The sequence below is a fragment of the Sinocyclocheilus rhinocerous genome, unplaced genomic scaffold, assembly GCF_001515625.1.
Source record: "Sinocyclocheilus rhinocerous isolate Xijiao unplaced genomic scaffold, SAMN03320098_v1.1 scaffold115, whole genome shotgun sequence".
In the NCBI taxonomy this organism is placed as follows: Eukaryota; Metazoa; Chordata; class Actinopteri; order Cypriniformes; family Cyprinidae; genus Sinocyclocheilus; species Sinocyclocheilus rhinocerous.
The window spans coordinates 508,377-521,922 of NW_015650001.1; the positions used below are offsets into that span (position 1 = coordinate 508,377).

The window sequence follows — 13,546 nt, forward strand, 5'->3', positions numbered from 1 at the left end:
ACGCATTGGATAGCTGGCCAATCAGAGCACACCTCGCTTTTTCAGACCGATGAGCTTTGTAAAAATCGACGCGTTTCAGAAAGGCGGGGCATAGAGGAGAAACAATAATGTTCAGTATATGGAAAATAATGTGTTTTTTTAACTTTAAACCGCATAAACACATTTCATTACACCAAATACACAAAATAATGTTCTTTTTAGTAGCATCATATGACCCCTTTAACATATATTCTAGGACAATTCTACTTTGTAAATAACACAAATAAGGTATAAATTAGCTATTTTCAAAGTGTTGCGTCTGCTTAATGTAACTTTTTTTTGCATTTCATCAGTACTTTTATAGCTACAATCTCACCACAACTATAACTGAGATTATTTATAAAGATTACATGTTGTCACACAGCAGCAGAGTAAAGTTGTCAGTCCTGTATTTGAGTTATTCATACGGCTGCATTCACACATTTCGGTTATTTATGGGAGTGACAACCGCACCTGTAAATTTTCAGGACTCAAAACTCTTATTAAAATATAATAAAAGGACTCAAATTAAAGGGGCAGTTCATTAAAAATTGTAAATGAACTCATTCATGTGAACCTGCCTAACTTTCTTCTGTGCAACACAAAAGTAGATTTAGCTAGCAGAACATGAGTAAACATTTTTTTTGTGTGTTGTGCATTTGAAACTACATGAGTGTGGTTTATAGGTGAACTATTCTTATAATGTTGTTCTATATTAAATGTACACACAGAAAGCTAATTATTGCACTTATCCTGCAGTTACACCCAGTTAGAGTCATGCACGTATTCTAAGTCATACTTTTCTTTCCCTCATTACTTTCTGTTATGGTATTTTTGTCTTTCATGCAACAGGCAGATGCTCCAAACACCGCCCTAATACCTGAGAGTGATGCTGTGGGTGTCACTGTTGTTCTGATCACATGCACATACAGAGGACAGGAGTTCATACGCATTGGCTACTATGTTAACAATGAGTACACAGACACTGAGCTTCGTGAGAATCCGCCCCTCAAACCTGACTATGGACAGGTATGTCACCATGTTTCTTACTCTAGAGTTTTGCCGCTTTTCATCCATCTGTGTTCTAGCTATAGGAAATATACATAACAAAAATGAAACCAAAAAATATCATCTCATTTTTCACTCACATGTTCACTATAAATTGTTGTCCAAAAATACAATTTAGAATAAGATAGTAGGGCTGTCACGATAACAAATTTTTGTTGTGCGATATATCGCACCAAAATGAATTGCGATAAATGATATTATTGCCATTTTAAGACATTTTATGCCACTGATTAATGACAGTATGACAATATAATAGCATAATAATGCAAGTACACACTTGCAAAGAGCAAAAAATTTTATATAAAATAAAGAATATTTAGACATTGGAATCAAAATGTGAAAAAAATATATCCTAAATAAATATAAATAATTAATTAGGGGAAAAAAATCTCACTCAATAAGCCATTTAGCTTGGATATATGTCATAATAGGGAAGAAAAGACTGTTGACTTTAATAACACCTGTTTTGGACTATCAATATCAAGTAGAAAATGAATGGCTGCTATGTAAACTAAAGGCCATTGGTTATTTTAAAAACAGATGAGTTCTTCAGTATATCTGGCCCCAACTTGCTGTTTCATATGGTGTACGGCAATACAAGAACGAACACTGTACTCGTAAAGCCATTTCTTTGGGTTTTAATAGTTTTATTAAGAGGTATCTTCAGTTTTATCTGAATAAAACGTGTCAAATATACAACTGTAGTGCATAATATAACTCCTTAGTAGCAATTCATATAAAAATGGTGCAAAAAAGGTGTGGACTATTATGAGGGTTACCGTAAGTCACAGTGCTTTCAGATTTCAATTAATAAAATAACATTTTGTAAAATAAATATATATTTGTATAATAAAGGTATTATTATTACTATAGTAATATTTCTTTGTTTAATTTACGTAATTTAATACTAATATACTACTACTAATAATAATTATCATTATTATTGTATTGTAATATTGAAAGAGTTGCATTGAAAACAACGGTGTGCATTTTTAAAAAATTCTTTATTGGTTTAATTTATGAAATGTAATCAAATATAAAAGAAAAATTTTTATTATTATTTTATAGTTACATTTTATAGAATCTTGCTTCCGCCACAGAATAAAAAAATAATAATAATAAATTAAAAAGGTAATTGTGACTTTTTATCCCACAATTCGAACTTTTGTATTGCAATTGTACGTTTATATCTCACATTTCTGACTTATCTCAGAATTGCATCAAAAACGTCAGATAAAATGTTGCAATTACCTTTATTTTTGTTATTCTGTGGCAGAAACAAGCTTTCATAAACATTGAATGGATTCCATAAAAACAAAAGTGTGAATGTGGCCAGAGACAACATGCTAAAATTGATTGTAAATAAACATTTTGAAGATATATTTTACAACTTTTCCCTAGGGGGTGTTGTGTTGTTGTCACTTTTTTCATCCCTGATGAATTTGCATCCCTGTAAAATTAAAGTGTGTATTCAAAGCCCTTTTTATCTGCTTGCTTTCAGCTCCAGAGGAACATTCTGGCTTCCAACCCACGTGTAACCAGATTTCACATCAACTGGGAGGGATGTGCTGAGAAAATGGAGGATTCAGAGAACGTGGACCCTGCACCCAACAGCATGCTGCCCCCATCCTGCACTCCGGGAAAAGCCCCTCCACTCGGCCTGCTGCCAGACAACTCCATGGACTGTTTGTAGTGACGCAGGCTCCTGTGAATATTCCTCACATCTCAAGGCTCATCCGTGAGCTCAGGTCAATCTGGACACTGTCGAGGAGAGACGGGATTATTCAAACACATCAGAAATAAAAATGTATCTAATTAATCAAATTTCTTACAGTCGTCACCTATTCGAAACAAATCAGTGGTGTGCAGAATATGGCAAATCCTCCGGTATGCAATAAACATGTTTGCTTTTCAGTTCGAAACGTGAATGGAGAGCTGGTGAGTCATGAATCTAAGACATGATTTAGGTATTAGGATGTGCTGCATCTAATGCCATCAGCCTTTTGATCCAAAACTGATCCTTTCTCAAACCGAAAGGGGATGGAAGATCAGCTCAGCAGATAAGATGTCAAATGCATTATTCATTTAACAGACACCATCAGAAAAATTGTGTAAAAGGTTGCAGCAGACAATATTTTTGTAGGTGGGACTGTATTATATTGTGTGTGTGTGTGTATATATATATATCTCTCTGTCTTTTTTGTATGCCAGTTCTCAATGAAATAAATGTTTTGTTACGTGATAATGGTCATTGAAGTTGTTTTACTTTGATTTGCGTTGTGCACAGAGTGGATGCAGCTGTGCAGCCTTTTCATTCATAAAAAAAGCTGTTGTTGCATTATGCAGCAGTTCACCATGTTTGGAGTTGACACAAGCCGCTTGCTTGTTGCTTGGCAACATGGACTATTGCAGCATCTGTGACAAGACCTCAAAGTAGCGTCTTTTTTTTTTTTTTAAATCGGTGTTTAATTTAGTGTCACATTGTGGGTTTTGCTCTTCATGTTCTTGCACGGTATTTTTGCGGTTGAGCATGCAACCTGCTCGTACATGTGCATCACACAACTGCGTTGGTTAGGGCTCGTTTTCCGTGTCCTGCAAGACAAATCCGTTGCAACCGAGCAAGCGCATTAGTTGCCAAAATGCAATGCTTATACCTGCGTATATGACCTCAGCGTGGTTGTTTTGCAGAAGACAGACCTCGTTTTAATATTCCATAGACGTAGGGTGTTCGCGTTTTCAAATTCTGACCAACTTTCTAAAAATAGACCGTCTTGACGTCATACAGCCTGTCGCGGATTAGTCCAGGGGGAGGGGTTTGCGCGGCCATTTCGCTAACAAACACACCGCTGAGGACTATCAAAGGATTATGAATGAAACCGATTCTGTATTGAGAAAGCAAAACACCGCGCCCGCATACAAAGACGGAACGCGAAACAGAGAAACCTGTGTTCATAAAATGAAAATAGATGACGTTATTTGTCAGTTTGCGGGGGTGGGATAAAATCCTGCAGATTGATAGCGTTTGGCCAATCATCGCTCTCCCTGCGTTGGATTGCTGAGCTCTTGTCCAATCAGCTGCGCGCTCTGCAAGCGCGTCACAAGCGTAACGGCCAATAGGCATCGCGTAGATCTCGCTGAAGCAGGAGTTCCCTGTAGCTGTGGATTGAGGATTAATGGAAGGGCTCTGACTGCCGAATTATGCGAGCTACATAGCGCACACGACCGAATCGCTTCATCAACATAAACAAGCAAACGATCACGCTACCGAAAAGGTGCGGCGAAGTCGGCGTGCTGCGACCGGAATCGCGCGCGGACGGTGAAAACAAGGGCTCGTGGCGCTCAAGAGGAAAGTCGAGGGCCTCGCTGAGGGTTAGCAGAGCGAGAGAAGAAGAAGACGGGCTCTTAGTGCTATTTCAGCGGACCGGACCCGACCCAGGAGAGCTGAGAGACGTTACCAAAACCGAAGCTCTGCAACCAGACAGCTACTGTTAGCTAGCTAGCGCTCGCTCGCTAGCTAGCTAACCAACTAACCAGCTACTATCAACCTCCAGACTTTATGTGGTCTGACAGCGTACTGTGATCCAGCGAGTTATGATCAGACACAGCTAGTGCAACGGACGCAGAAATCGTATGAGCAGTCAGGGGACGGAGTCTGAAGACAGTTGGCGTCAAGACAAGTCGATTTAGATCTGTTATACCTGGCCTGCAATCATGGGCAACGCGCCCACCGCCAAGAACAAGGGCAATGAGATGGAGAGCGGTAAGTGCTTGTGTGTTTACTTGAATTAGTCACACTCAGGCTGGGTTTCAAACAATAGTGAACCGCCTGCCTCAACTGATCTTGGCCATTCATTTCCATTGAATGACTAACATGATCTGACATCATAGTTAAAGGTATAGTTCACCCCAAAATGGCAAAACTGCTATTTACTCGCACCCATGTCCTTGTAAACCTGTTTGACTTCCTTGTGTGGAGCTCAAAGGAAGATGGCAGTGTCACATTAACTCAAAATATTTACAGATTTAGTGACTGTGACTATTGACTTTTTCACGTCACATTATAGTGCCAAGCTAGAATATTTGGAAGTGTGAATGAGACTGTGGTAGAAGGCAAGAATTTTGAATAATATTCTCTTAAATTTGTGTCCGTTTGTCAGACCGAGCTATCCTATGGCTTCAAAAGCCTTAGAATATTGTGCACAAGTTGCATTGCTTGTCGGCTTGAAACTTATTTTGTACACAAAAGACACAAAGTAAACTACACTAAAAATAAAGTTTCAAAAAGGTGGTGGGTTCACAGCAATGCCATAGAAGAACCATTTTGGGTTCAGTCAACAGTTCATAAAATAACTTTTTTTTTCTCAGTGTAAAGAACACCTTAGAACCTTTTTCCACTTCCACAAAGTGTTAAAGGTTCCATGGAGCCATAGTTATTAGAGAACAATAGCTGTAAGATTTAGAACTATAGCTCTCGAACTTAGTGTTTGCTAATTTGGCAGTTGAAACAATGAACTGCCGTTAAACTATAATAAAGTCACAGGCAGTATTCATAGGTGCAATTCTCTTCTTAGATATCAGTTTATTCCGTCCCTCATTAAATCGAATTTATCTCTAAGCTAAATAGCCTGATGTCCTCGCCCATTTGAACTTCATAGCGCTAAGATTACATATCATCGTAAATGGAAGCATGTTCCAGGAACAGCTGAGAAAAGGAGCCCTAATTCGGCAGCCGCAGTGGGTTTCATGAGAAAAGAATCTCTGACCCCAAAGGTCAAACCAGCAATAACTGTCTTTATGAGGGGGATGTGAGTGAAGAGGACCTGAAACATAAACACAGGCCTGCCATGAGTCTTCAGAGAGCACTTGGGAACCGATGCGAGGATGAGGAGGAGGAGGTCCGGGCTGGTAAAGTCATGGAGGCGGGGTCATATGATGCAGCCTGTGTGATCCAGCCAGCCTGGAGTGTTGACGCTGAACAGTCTCTTGAACATCATGTGATGACCACTGTTATGAACAAGACCACTTTGTGCGTGACCTTCTGTCTTCATCTTCAGGCGATGTAATCTCTGCTTTCTCTCTTTTCCTGTTGCAAAAGTTTGCTTTGCTTCTGCTTTCTTGTGAGTTTTGAATCACAGCATCAGATGTCTCTAGGATAGTCCTTCATTTTATAAGCGCTTTTTGCCCGCAAGGGATGGGTGGCATGTTTTTTTATATATATATATATTTACAAAGTGCGACAGCAGAAAAGTTTCACCTGGTAGTGACTTTGCAATGCCGTTTACCACGGTACTGACTACGTAGCAAGCAGCAAGTCTGCTTTACCTTATTACCTCATGTGAGGACGATTGGGTAGCATGAAGTAAACAGAAAATACAGCGTGTTAAGCAAGGTAGAACTTACTTAGAAGGGGTGTTTGTTAGACATAACAGAGTTTAGTTGTTTTGCTGCCTCAATGGAAAATTCATCTGATGTCATAGGCTAGGTATTCAATGGCATCAAACGTGGTTTGTTCTAGGGCTGTGTATCACCAGCAAAGTCACGATACGTATCACGATACAAATGTCACGATATGATACGTATGATGCAGGACTGCACTGAATTTCACCTCAGCAGAATTGAGTAAAACTGCTATTTAATATGCACGGCATACTATAGGGCCAATTCTAACTATTGGCAGAACAGGCAGCTGACCTCTGCATTATGAAGGGCCTCCATAACTGTACCACAGTACAATATAGGTAGTGGCATATGTTTCATGTTTACATTTGGCACTCCCCACCAGGTACAATATTCTGATGGTTTACATCTTGTTTTTAAGCCCATAAATAATAATGTACTCGTTCTAATAAATTTATATTGTAATGTACTCATTCTAATATATAAAAAAAATCAGGGCACTCCCCACCAGGTACAATATTCTGATTGTTTGCATCTTGTTTTTAAGCCCATAAATAATAATGTACTTGTTCTAATAAATTTATATTGTAATGTACTCAATACTCATACTAATATATTAAAAAATCATCTTTACATTGCTGGTAGGTTATCATTATTTAACCTAGCACAAATTAACACATTTTCTACATTTAAAAATAAATTAGAAGAGTTCTAAACTAATGCGCTGTCTTCACTGTATCTAACGCACACGTGTTCAGTCACTCAAACAGATCACGTTGCGTGCGCGCACATACATTCAGCAACAAACTTTTTAGCGCTACCCCGCAATTTTATCAATAAAATGGCTTAATCGCTCAAAAGATACATTATCTTTCTCAACCAGGAGCTGGTAACATCATTGTTTCTAAAGGAATTAAAGCCACAGCTTCACTGTTAATAGAGAAACGCGGCAAAACGGTGGTAAATCATACATACACAGCCTGATGTATGGCTGCACGATTATGACAAAAATCATAATTGTCGATTATTCCTTTGAAATTGTAATTGCGATTATTGATTACGATTAAATTATGTTTACACCTTTGTTTGAAGCAACTGCATGCCATATTTTTATTTTCATATGAAAATAAACAAGCTGAAAACACTAACTGAAAAACTTTTATTGTATTTCTATAGTATTAAGCCTCAAATGTCAGCTATACATTGGATTGGTTTCTTCTTTAAATAAAAAAGTAAAAATATGCATGGTAAAAAAATGCATCTCTCTTGCAAAAAGCATCTTAAGCATGCAGAATAACATAAGTGGACTTTGAACGATTAATTGCTGCTTTGAACGATTATGTAATTGTGGCATCCGTAATTGTAATCGCGATTAGAAATTTGATTAATTGTGCAGCCCTAACTTGATGAATTACACTTTTCTGAGAATAGAATTTTGAAGTGGAGCTCGCTAAACTGCAAGCTTACCAGTGTTTTCAGAAAGCAAGCGCGTTTATCCACAGTGGAGAGACAGCGCGTGCTCATGGTTGCCAGGTTGACAAAGATAAGTAGCACACTTAGCATATATTTCTGTATTGCGCAAGTGGGAAGCTATGTTTCAGGGATTGCATCTCTTTATATCAGGCAACCCCGGTTGTGTTCCTCTGCGGCCAGATTAAACCTCGTTGTAGCCTATATATATATTATGCTCTATTCATTATTTTTTAGAAACCTCACACTTTTCTACTCCATTTTAAACGGTGTTCTTGTATTCAAATTAAGCGCGGTCTACTGCTGCACACGTGCTGCGATATCGATACAGGGCCAGCTTTATCGATACACGTATCGTCAAATCTCTGTGACGATACATTGTCGTATCGATGTATCGAGAACAGCACTAGTTCGTTCAGTCAGAATTTATTCTGAATTTTCTGTTTTATGATACTAGTTTGCCTCTGTTTGTTATGTCCAATGTAATTCTTTATGAATAATCGTATCTTTTGATGTGTATCCAACAAGTTCCTACTGAAAAGAGAAAAGTAAATAAGATGAAGCTCATTTAATTGAATTTACTGGATTATCCAATAATATTCACATTAAAATTATAGGGGTGGGACGATAAATTTGAAGTATTACTTTAAAACTAAGCTCAGAATTGATTCCAGAAAGAATCGCGATGCATTCAAAAAGTCGGAGAATCGATCCATGAATCAATTTATCTTCCCATCCCTATAAAATTATGAGATGGCTGTTTATTATAGACCCCCTCCCCCCCACCCCCATTAAATAAAAATTGATAAAATAATCTCTTAAAAATTTTCATAAGTAATTAATAATATTAATTAATAATAATTAATCATTAATAATTTTCATTTTGTCACTCATTTCAGAAAGGGAAACCCATAAAAAAATCACCTTGGACCCCTCACACCCAGCCCACTCTCTCTTCGAACTGTTGCCTTCGGGTCGGCGCTACAGAGCACTGACCACCATTATCTGTAAGCCATAATCATCAAAATTTCAAGAAATAAAGACTTGAAATATTTCACTCTGTGTAATGAATCTATATAATATATGGGTTTCACTTTCTGAAATGAGTGACAAAAAATATTGACCTTTTTCATAATATTCTAATTTTTTGAGATGTACCTGCACTTAATTGGAAACTTTAAAACAACAGTTTATTTTTATGAAATCATACTAATTGAGTGACTACTTTTAAAATGTAATTTGTCATAGGGCTGTGAGGATAACCGCATTACCGCGGTAATGAGATGCCGACTGCGGTGTTGAGGTCATCACTGTCATCACAAGGTATTTGCAGGAGGAAGCTAGAGATCTACATTCTAGAGGTGTAGTGCAGACTACATTTTTATTTGTTATTTCTCTCTCTTTCAGTAGTGGAAATTTAAATGTGAGATTCTGGAAACGAGATTTACATTTAGCGGGAACGGTAGGGTCAGGAAGAAAATTATTCTAAGCGGACTGCAGTTGAACAAAGAGTGAATATATAGCGGGAGCGGGTGGGTGCGAATGGAGAATATAACCTTGTACACACTATAGGCTAGCCTGATGTTACGCTCGCGGAGATAATAAATTAGTTTCCATAGAGATGTATTTATTTAGATGTTAATTTGCGAAATAATGATTATATAGTAAATGTTAATACAATTTAGGGGTGTTTTAAACAAGTGAATCTTGCTTTTCAGTGAACTATTTATATTCTTACACAGTTTAAACCTAAATGATGTTGGGAAAAAGTTCAAGTACATGTTATTTGTCATCTACCCAGTATACAAGTTCTCTGTATTTGATGCTCAGTTTGTTCCAAAGTCAAAAACCTTTCAAGGCCCCTTTCGAGCCCAGCCTGCATAAGGCGTAGTTGGTGTCGGTGAAACAGATATGTGTGAAATGGATCTCAGTGGCATGCTGCTGCTAGAATCTATGTGTGAAGAGTGGATTTCTATTTGCATGTGACTGCATGTCATTTGAATATGCTTGATACATTCAGTTGCAAAAATGGGAGTGTTTTTTGTTTTTTTTTCGCGGTGGGTTTTAGTGCACCCTCCCCTGGTCGGAATGAGGGGCTTTATTCATGCCATGCTTCACATCCATATCTGCTCTATCGCCGGTGGATCGCCCTGATCCCCAGAGACAGGTGCTGGATGGCATCCGGGGCCACAGGCTGGGGAGGGACATATTTTATCGTGTGCACGGACAAGAGAGGACGACATGGCAGACAATGCTGTGGATCAGATCAAGGTACAACAGTAAGGGTTAACCCCAAGGTGGGCTGTGGTGGAAACAGAAGTCCCTGACAGTTCAAGGAAGCCCAGGGGAGGAAACAGGGTGTGTGAGCCCGGCACAGGAAGGCAAGGAAACGGAGAAGGTTCAGCCCTGCCTGCCCTGAGTCCCGAATCCTCAGAGAGGTCAAAATAGAAGAGTCTCTTGCAAGAAGTGACCCTAACTCCTGTTTTGTAAAAAGAGTTTGGAAACGCAGCCTTACAAAGTCGGATGCCTCTACGCCACGCTTATTTTCACGGCTGTCTAGCATGTCAGCGCTGCAGAGATTGGCAGAGAGGCTGTTCCAGCGGGCCAGCCCCTGTCTCGGAGACTCTAGCTGTGGGGAGGGCGGCCACTACCAGTCCCAGGATGAGTCAGAGGCCTCTTGCTGGAGTGAGTGTCTGACCTGAGGCATTATGTGGGTTAAGGCTGCTGGCACAGTGAGTGTATGGACATAACTGTTGTAGGCGGAGCTTGGCAAAGAGGGTGGAGAAACCTGCATGTGTAAAGGTTTTACCTCCCCATCTGATCTATAAGGGAAGTGCTGGCCTGACTTCAAAATGAGTGTGTGAGATCAACCGATTATCCTTTTGAATACTTCACCTTTGATTATGGATAATATATCCACCAGGCTGATACTTGACCATTTAAAGTCTAGTCAAGGAAATGTTGTTTAAAATAAGTCCTTATTTTAGAAATCTGCTTTCATTTCCATTAAATGTCATTGTTTTGATTATTTTGCTCTATGAATATTAATATTACTCATATTGGCTGACCACAATTTATAGATGTTTCTCATAATGGGATCAAAGAGAGATTTGGGTTTAACAGAAACTATGTTGTAAATATAAGTCATGGGTGATATGGAGATCTAGTTTAGATTAGCACCTCTCGCTGTGCTTCGTGGATTGATGTGGGACTGCCGAGACACAGATCCTGGGTACAAAGCCCTTTTTATTCATCTTCCAATGTTTGTGCTGTTGCCTGGCGTTGGCTGCGTCATACAGGAGTTCCAGGGAAGGTGGCTGTCTGTCTCCTGGGAAACCTGTCAGTGTGTCCCGCTTTGTTGGGGTCCCAGTGTTCTGCTGTTCCTGCCAGACTGAATTGTGAACTAATGCTAACGGCATTACCCGTTCATGCAGCGCTTATACACTCTTTAAAATGACTGTAGGGTCAGACTCCAGACTCTTTGAAAATTTGCCGATTGCTCTACAAGCATTTGAAATGCAATTTGACGTGTTTTACAGGCGGTGTCTTCATGGCATCTGTTAAATCAGTCCTTTTCTGTCAACTCTCCTGCATTTTATTTGGTCGACTGTTTTGTGCATTTAAAGTCTCATCTTTAAAGTTCCCACCAGGGCACGTGGACATTTGCTTAAAATACCCTACCTTTACCAACTCTGTATCCATAAAGTCAGCCCATGGAAGCGTGCCAAGTATCTGAGAGCTGAAAGGGATTAGACCTAGACTAGAGCAGCACCTATAGTCTTGAGAAATGAGGTCATGGAGGAGGGAGAGACTTACCAAAGGTTTCACTGTCCCTTGAGTCTCCACCTGGCCTGGGTGGCTGGATCTGGCTCAGTCTTTAAATCCATCTGTCCCTGACTCTTCCTGTGTCTCTGCCTTACTCTCGCTCTGCCACTGCATTTATTCCCTGAAAGAGGCTGAAATGCCAGGCCTGGGGCTGCACTGTCTGCAAATGGGTGCTGCTCTCAGATATGTGTGTGTGTTTTTGTGAACCAGCGGGGCTTTTGCTGTCAATGCACCACTAGCTGACCCCCTTTGGTGTGCGTCAGAGTGAGCATCAGCAGCCGAGGGCCACATTGATTGATCTGACTAATCAATTGTGGACTCTGTCCACTAGAGGACATTGCCAGGGTTTGAGGGACCAACGTGGCGCAGTTTATGCTTTACCCTTTATTCCCACTTAATTTTTCTAGGTACTGGAGTCTTTTTGTCCCTAATTTCTCCACTTTTAATAACAAGTTACCATTTCTTTGCTTCTTTTAAGTTGCTACACTATCTGTTTATTGTCCATGTTTCTCATTAGATGCGACACTGCTGTTATAGGTTTGCCCCTCCCCTAAGCGACCAGGTACCTATTTGGATCAATGTAGTGCGCATGTTTGTGTATGTGCTTGCGTTTTATGTGTGTGTGTTCCACTTGAGGGTGAGTGGAATGGCACTGTGTACAGAATAAATATTGATACAAACGGAGCATGAGGGGGATTGATTTACCAGGGTGATGTCCGCACAGTGGAGTCGCAGAAATCGAGGGCTTTAGTTCGGCATTCAGCACTCAAGGAAGAGCAGGAACAGCAGACTGAATCATTGGCCACACTTGGAGACAAAAGCAGCGTTGGAAGCACACCTGTAGCTCTTAGCTAAAGTGGATGTGAGGGTCAGAGGTGTAGGGCTATGAGCCTGATGCTGTGAGGAAGAGGAGAAAGGAGGAACCGTCTCTGCAGGGCCCATGTGTGACCGAAAAAGCTCGAAGAGGCATGGTGGGAAGCGGGAATCTCGTTCTTCAGGAGGATCAGTGGAGGGAGGAGGGGGAGGTAGTAGTGGTGGTGGTGAAGGGGGAGTGGAGGGTCCCACGCTCCTAGTGGACGGTAAGGGCACGGCTAACTTTGTGTGGGAATTGGTCATTTCCCTCCAGTAGTCATGGCACCCATTTGTTAGGGAAGCCAGCACAAAGGCAAGGATCATTCATATCCTGAGCCATTTATGAAATTGCAGCAGGGCTATTTTTACGCATATGGCTGTTGTAATTCTTTGATTTTTCTTTACGGTTGTTTGCATGGCGTAGCGGCTGAGGCCTGACCTTTGTTTTGAATCTGTTTCGAGCACCTTTTGTTGCATGGTTTTATGGAGCCATTGGATCAGCATAGGGATGGGACGATTACCGGTATCACGATAAAATGCCCTGACGTTTAGGATTATCGTTTAAAATTTAATTATCATCAAAACCGTACTTGATTATCGCGATTTTGAAAACTCGCGGTAAATCCTGTCCAGCCAGCATCAGTCTGACACAGAAGCAGCATGCAATGTAGTTGTTGTTTTTATTGCACAAGACGAAATGGCGGAAGGCAGTGACAGCGCTCGGGAGATTTTTCAGCCATCTAAGAGAACCAAATCGGTGGTCTGGTCGTATTTTGGCTTTTACAAGAGTACTGAAGGCAATTTAATCGAGGACGGTCACCCTGTCTGCTGATCTTGCAAGAAGAACGTCGCTGCAAAAAGGGGGAAACGCATCAAATTTGCTCAGTCATCTTCGTGACCACCACCCACTGTTAGC

At 40.3% G+C, this 13,546-nt stretch overlaps 2 protein-coding genes across 2 annotated transcripts in view; both read left to right on the forward strand.

Moving 5' to 3' along the window:
* Positions 1–3,426, forward strand: part of LOC107711143 (histone chaperone asf1b-A-like) — a 5,770-nt gene extending 2,344 nt beyond the window's left edge. The window contains exons 3-4 of the mRNA XM_016516083.1: positions 871–1,047; positions 2,588–3,426. Of these exons, the coding sequence (XP_016371569.1) occupies positions 871–1,047; positions 2,588–2,779 (369 nt within the window). The 3' untranslated portion in view covers positions 2,780–3,426. The remainder of the gene's footprint in view (positions 1–870; positions 1,048–2,587) is intronic.
* A 645-nt stretch (positions 3,427–4,071) lies between these two features.
* LOC107711144 (cAMP-dependent protein kinase catalytic subunit alpha-like) overlaps positions 4,072–13,546 on the forward strand; it is a 16,624-nt gene continuing 7,149 nt past the window's right edge. The window contains exon 1 of the mRNA XM_016516084.1: positions 4,072–4,846. Within this exon, the coding sequence (XP_016371570.1) occupies positions 4,798–4,846 (49 nt within the window). The 5' untranslated portion in view covers positions 4,072–4,797. The remainder of the gene's footprint in view (positions 4,847–13,546) is intronic.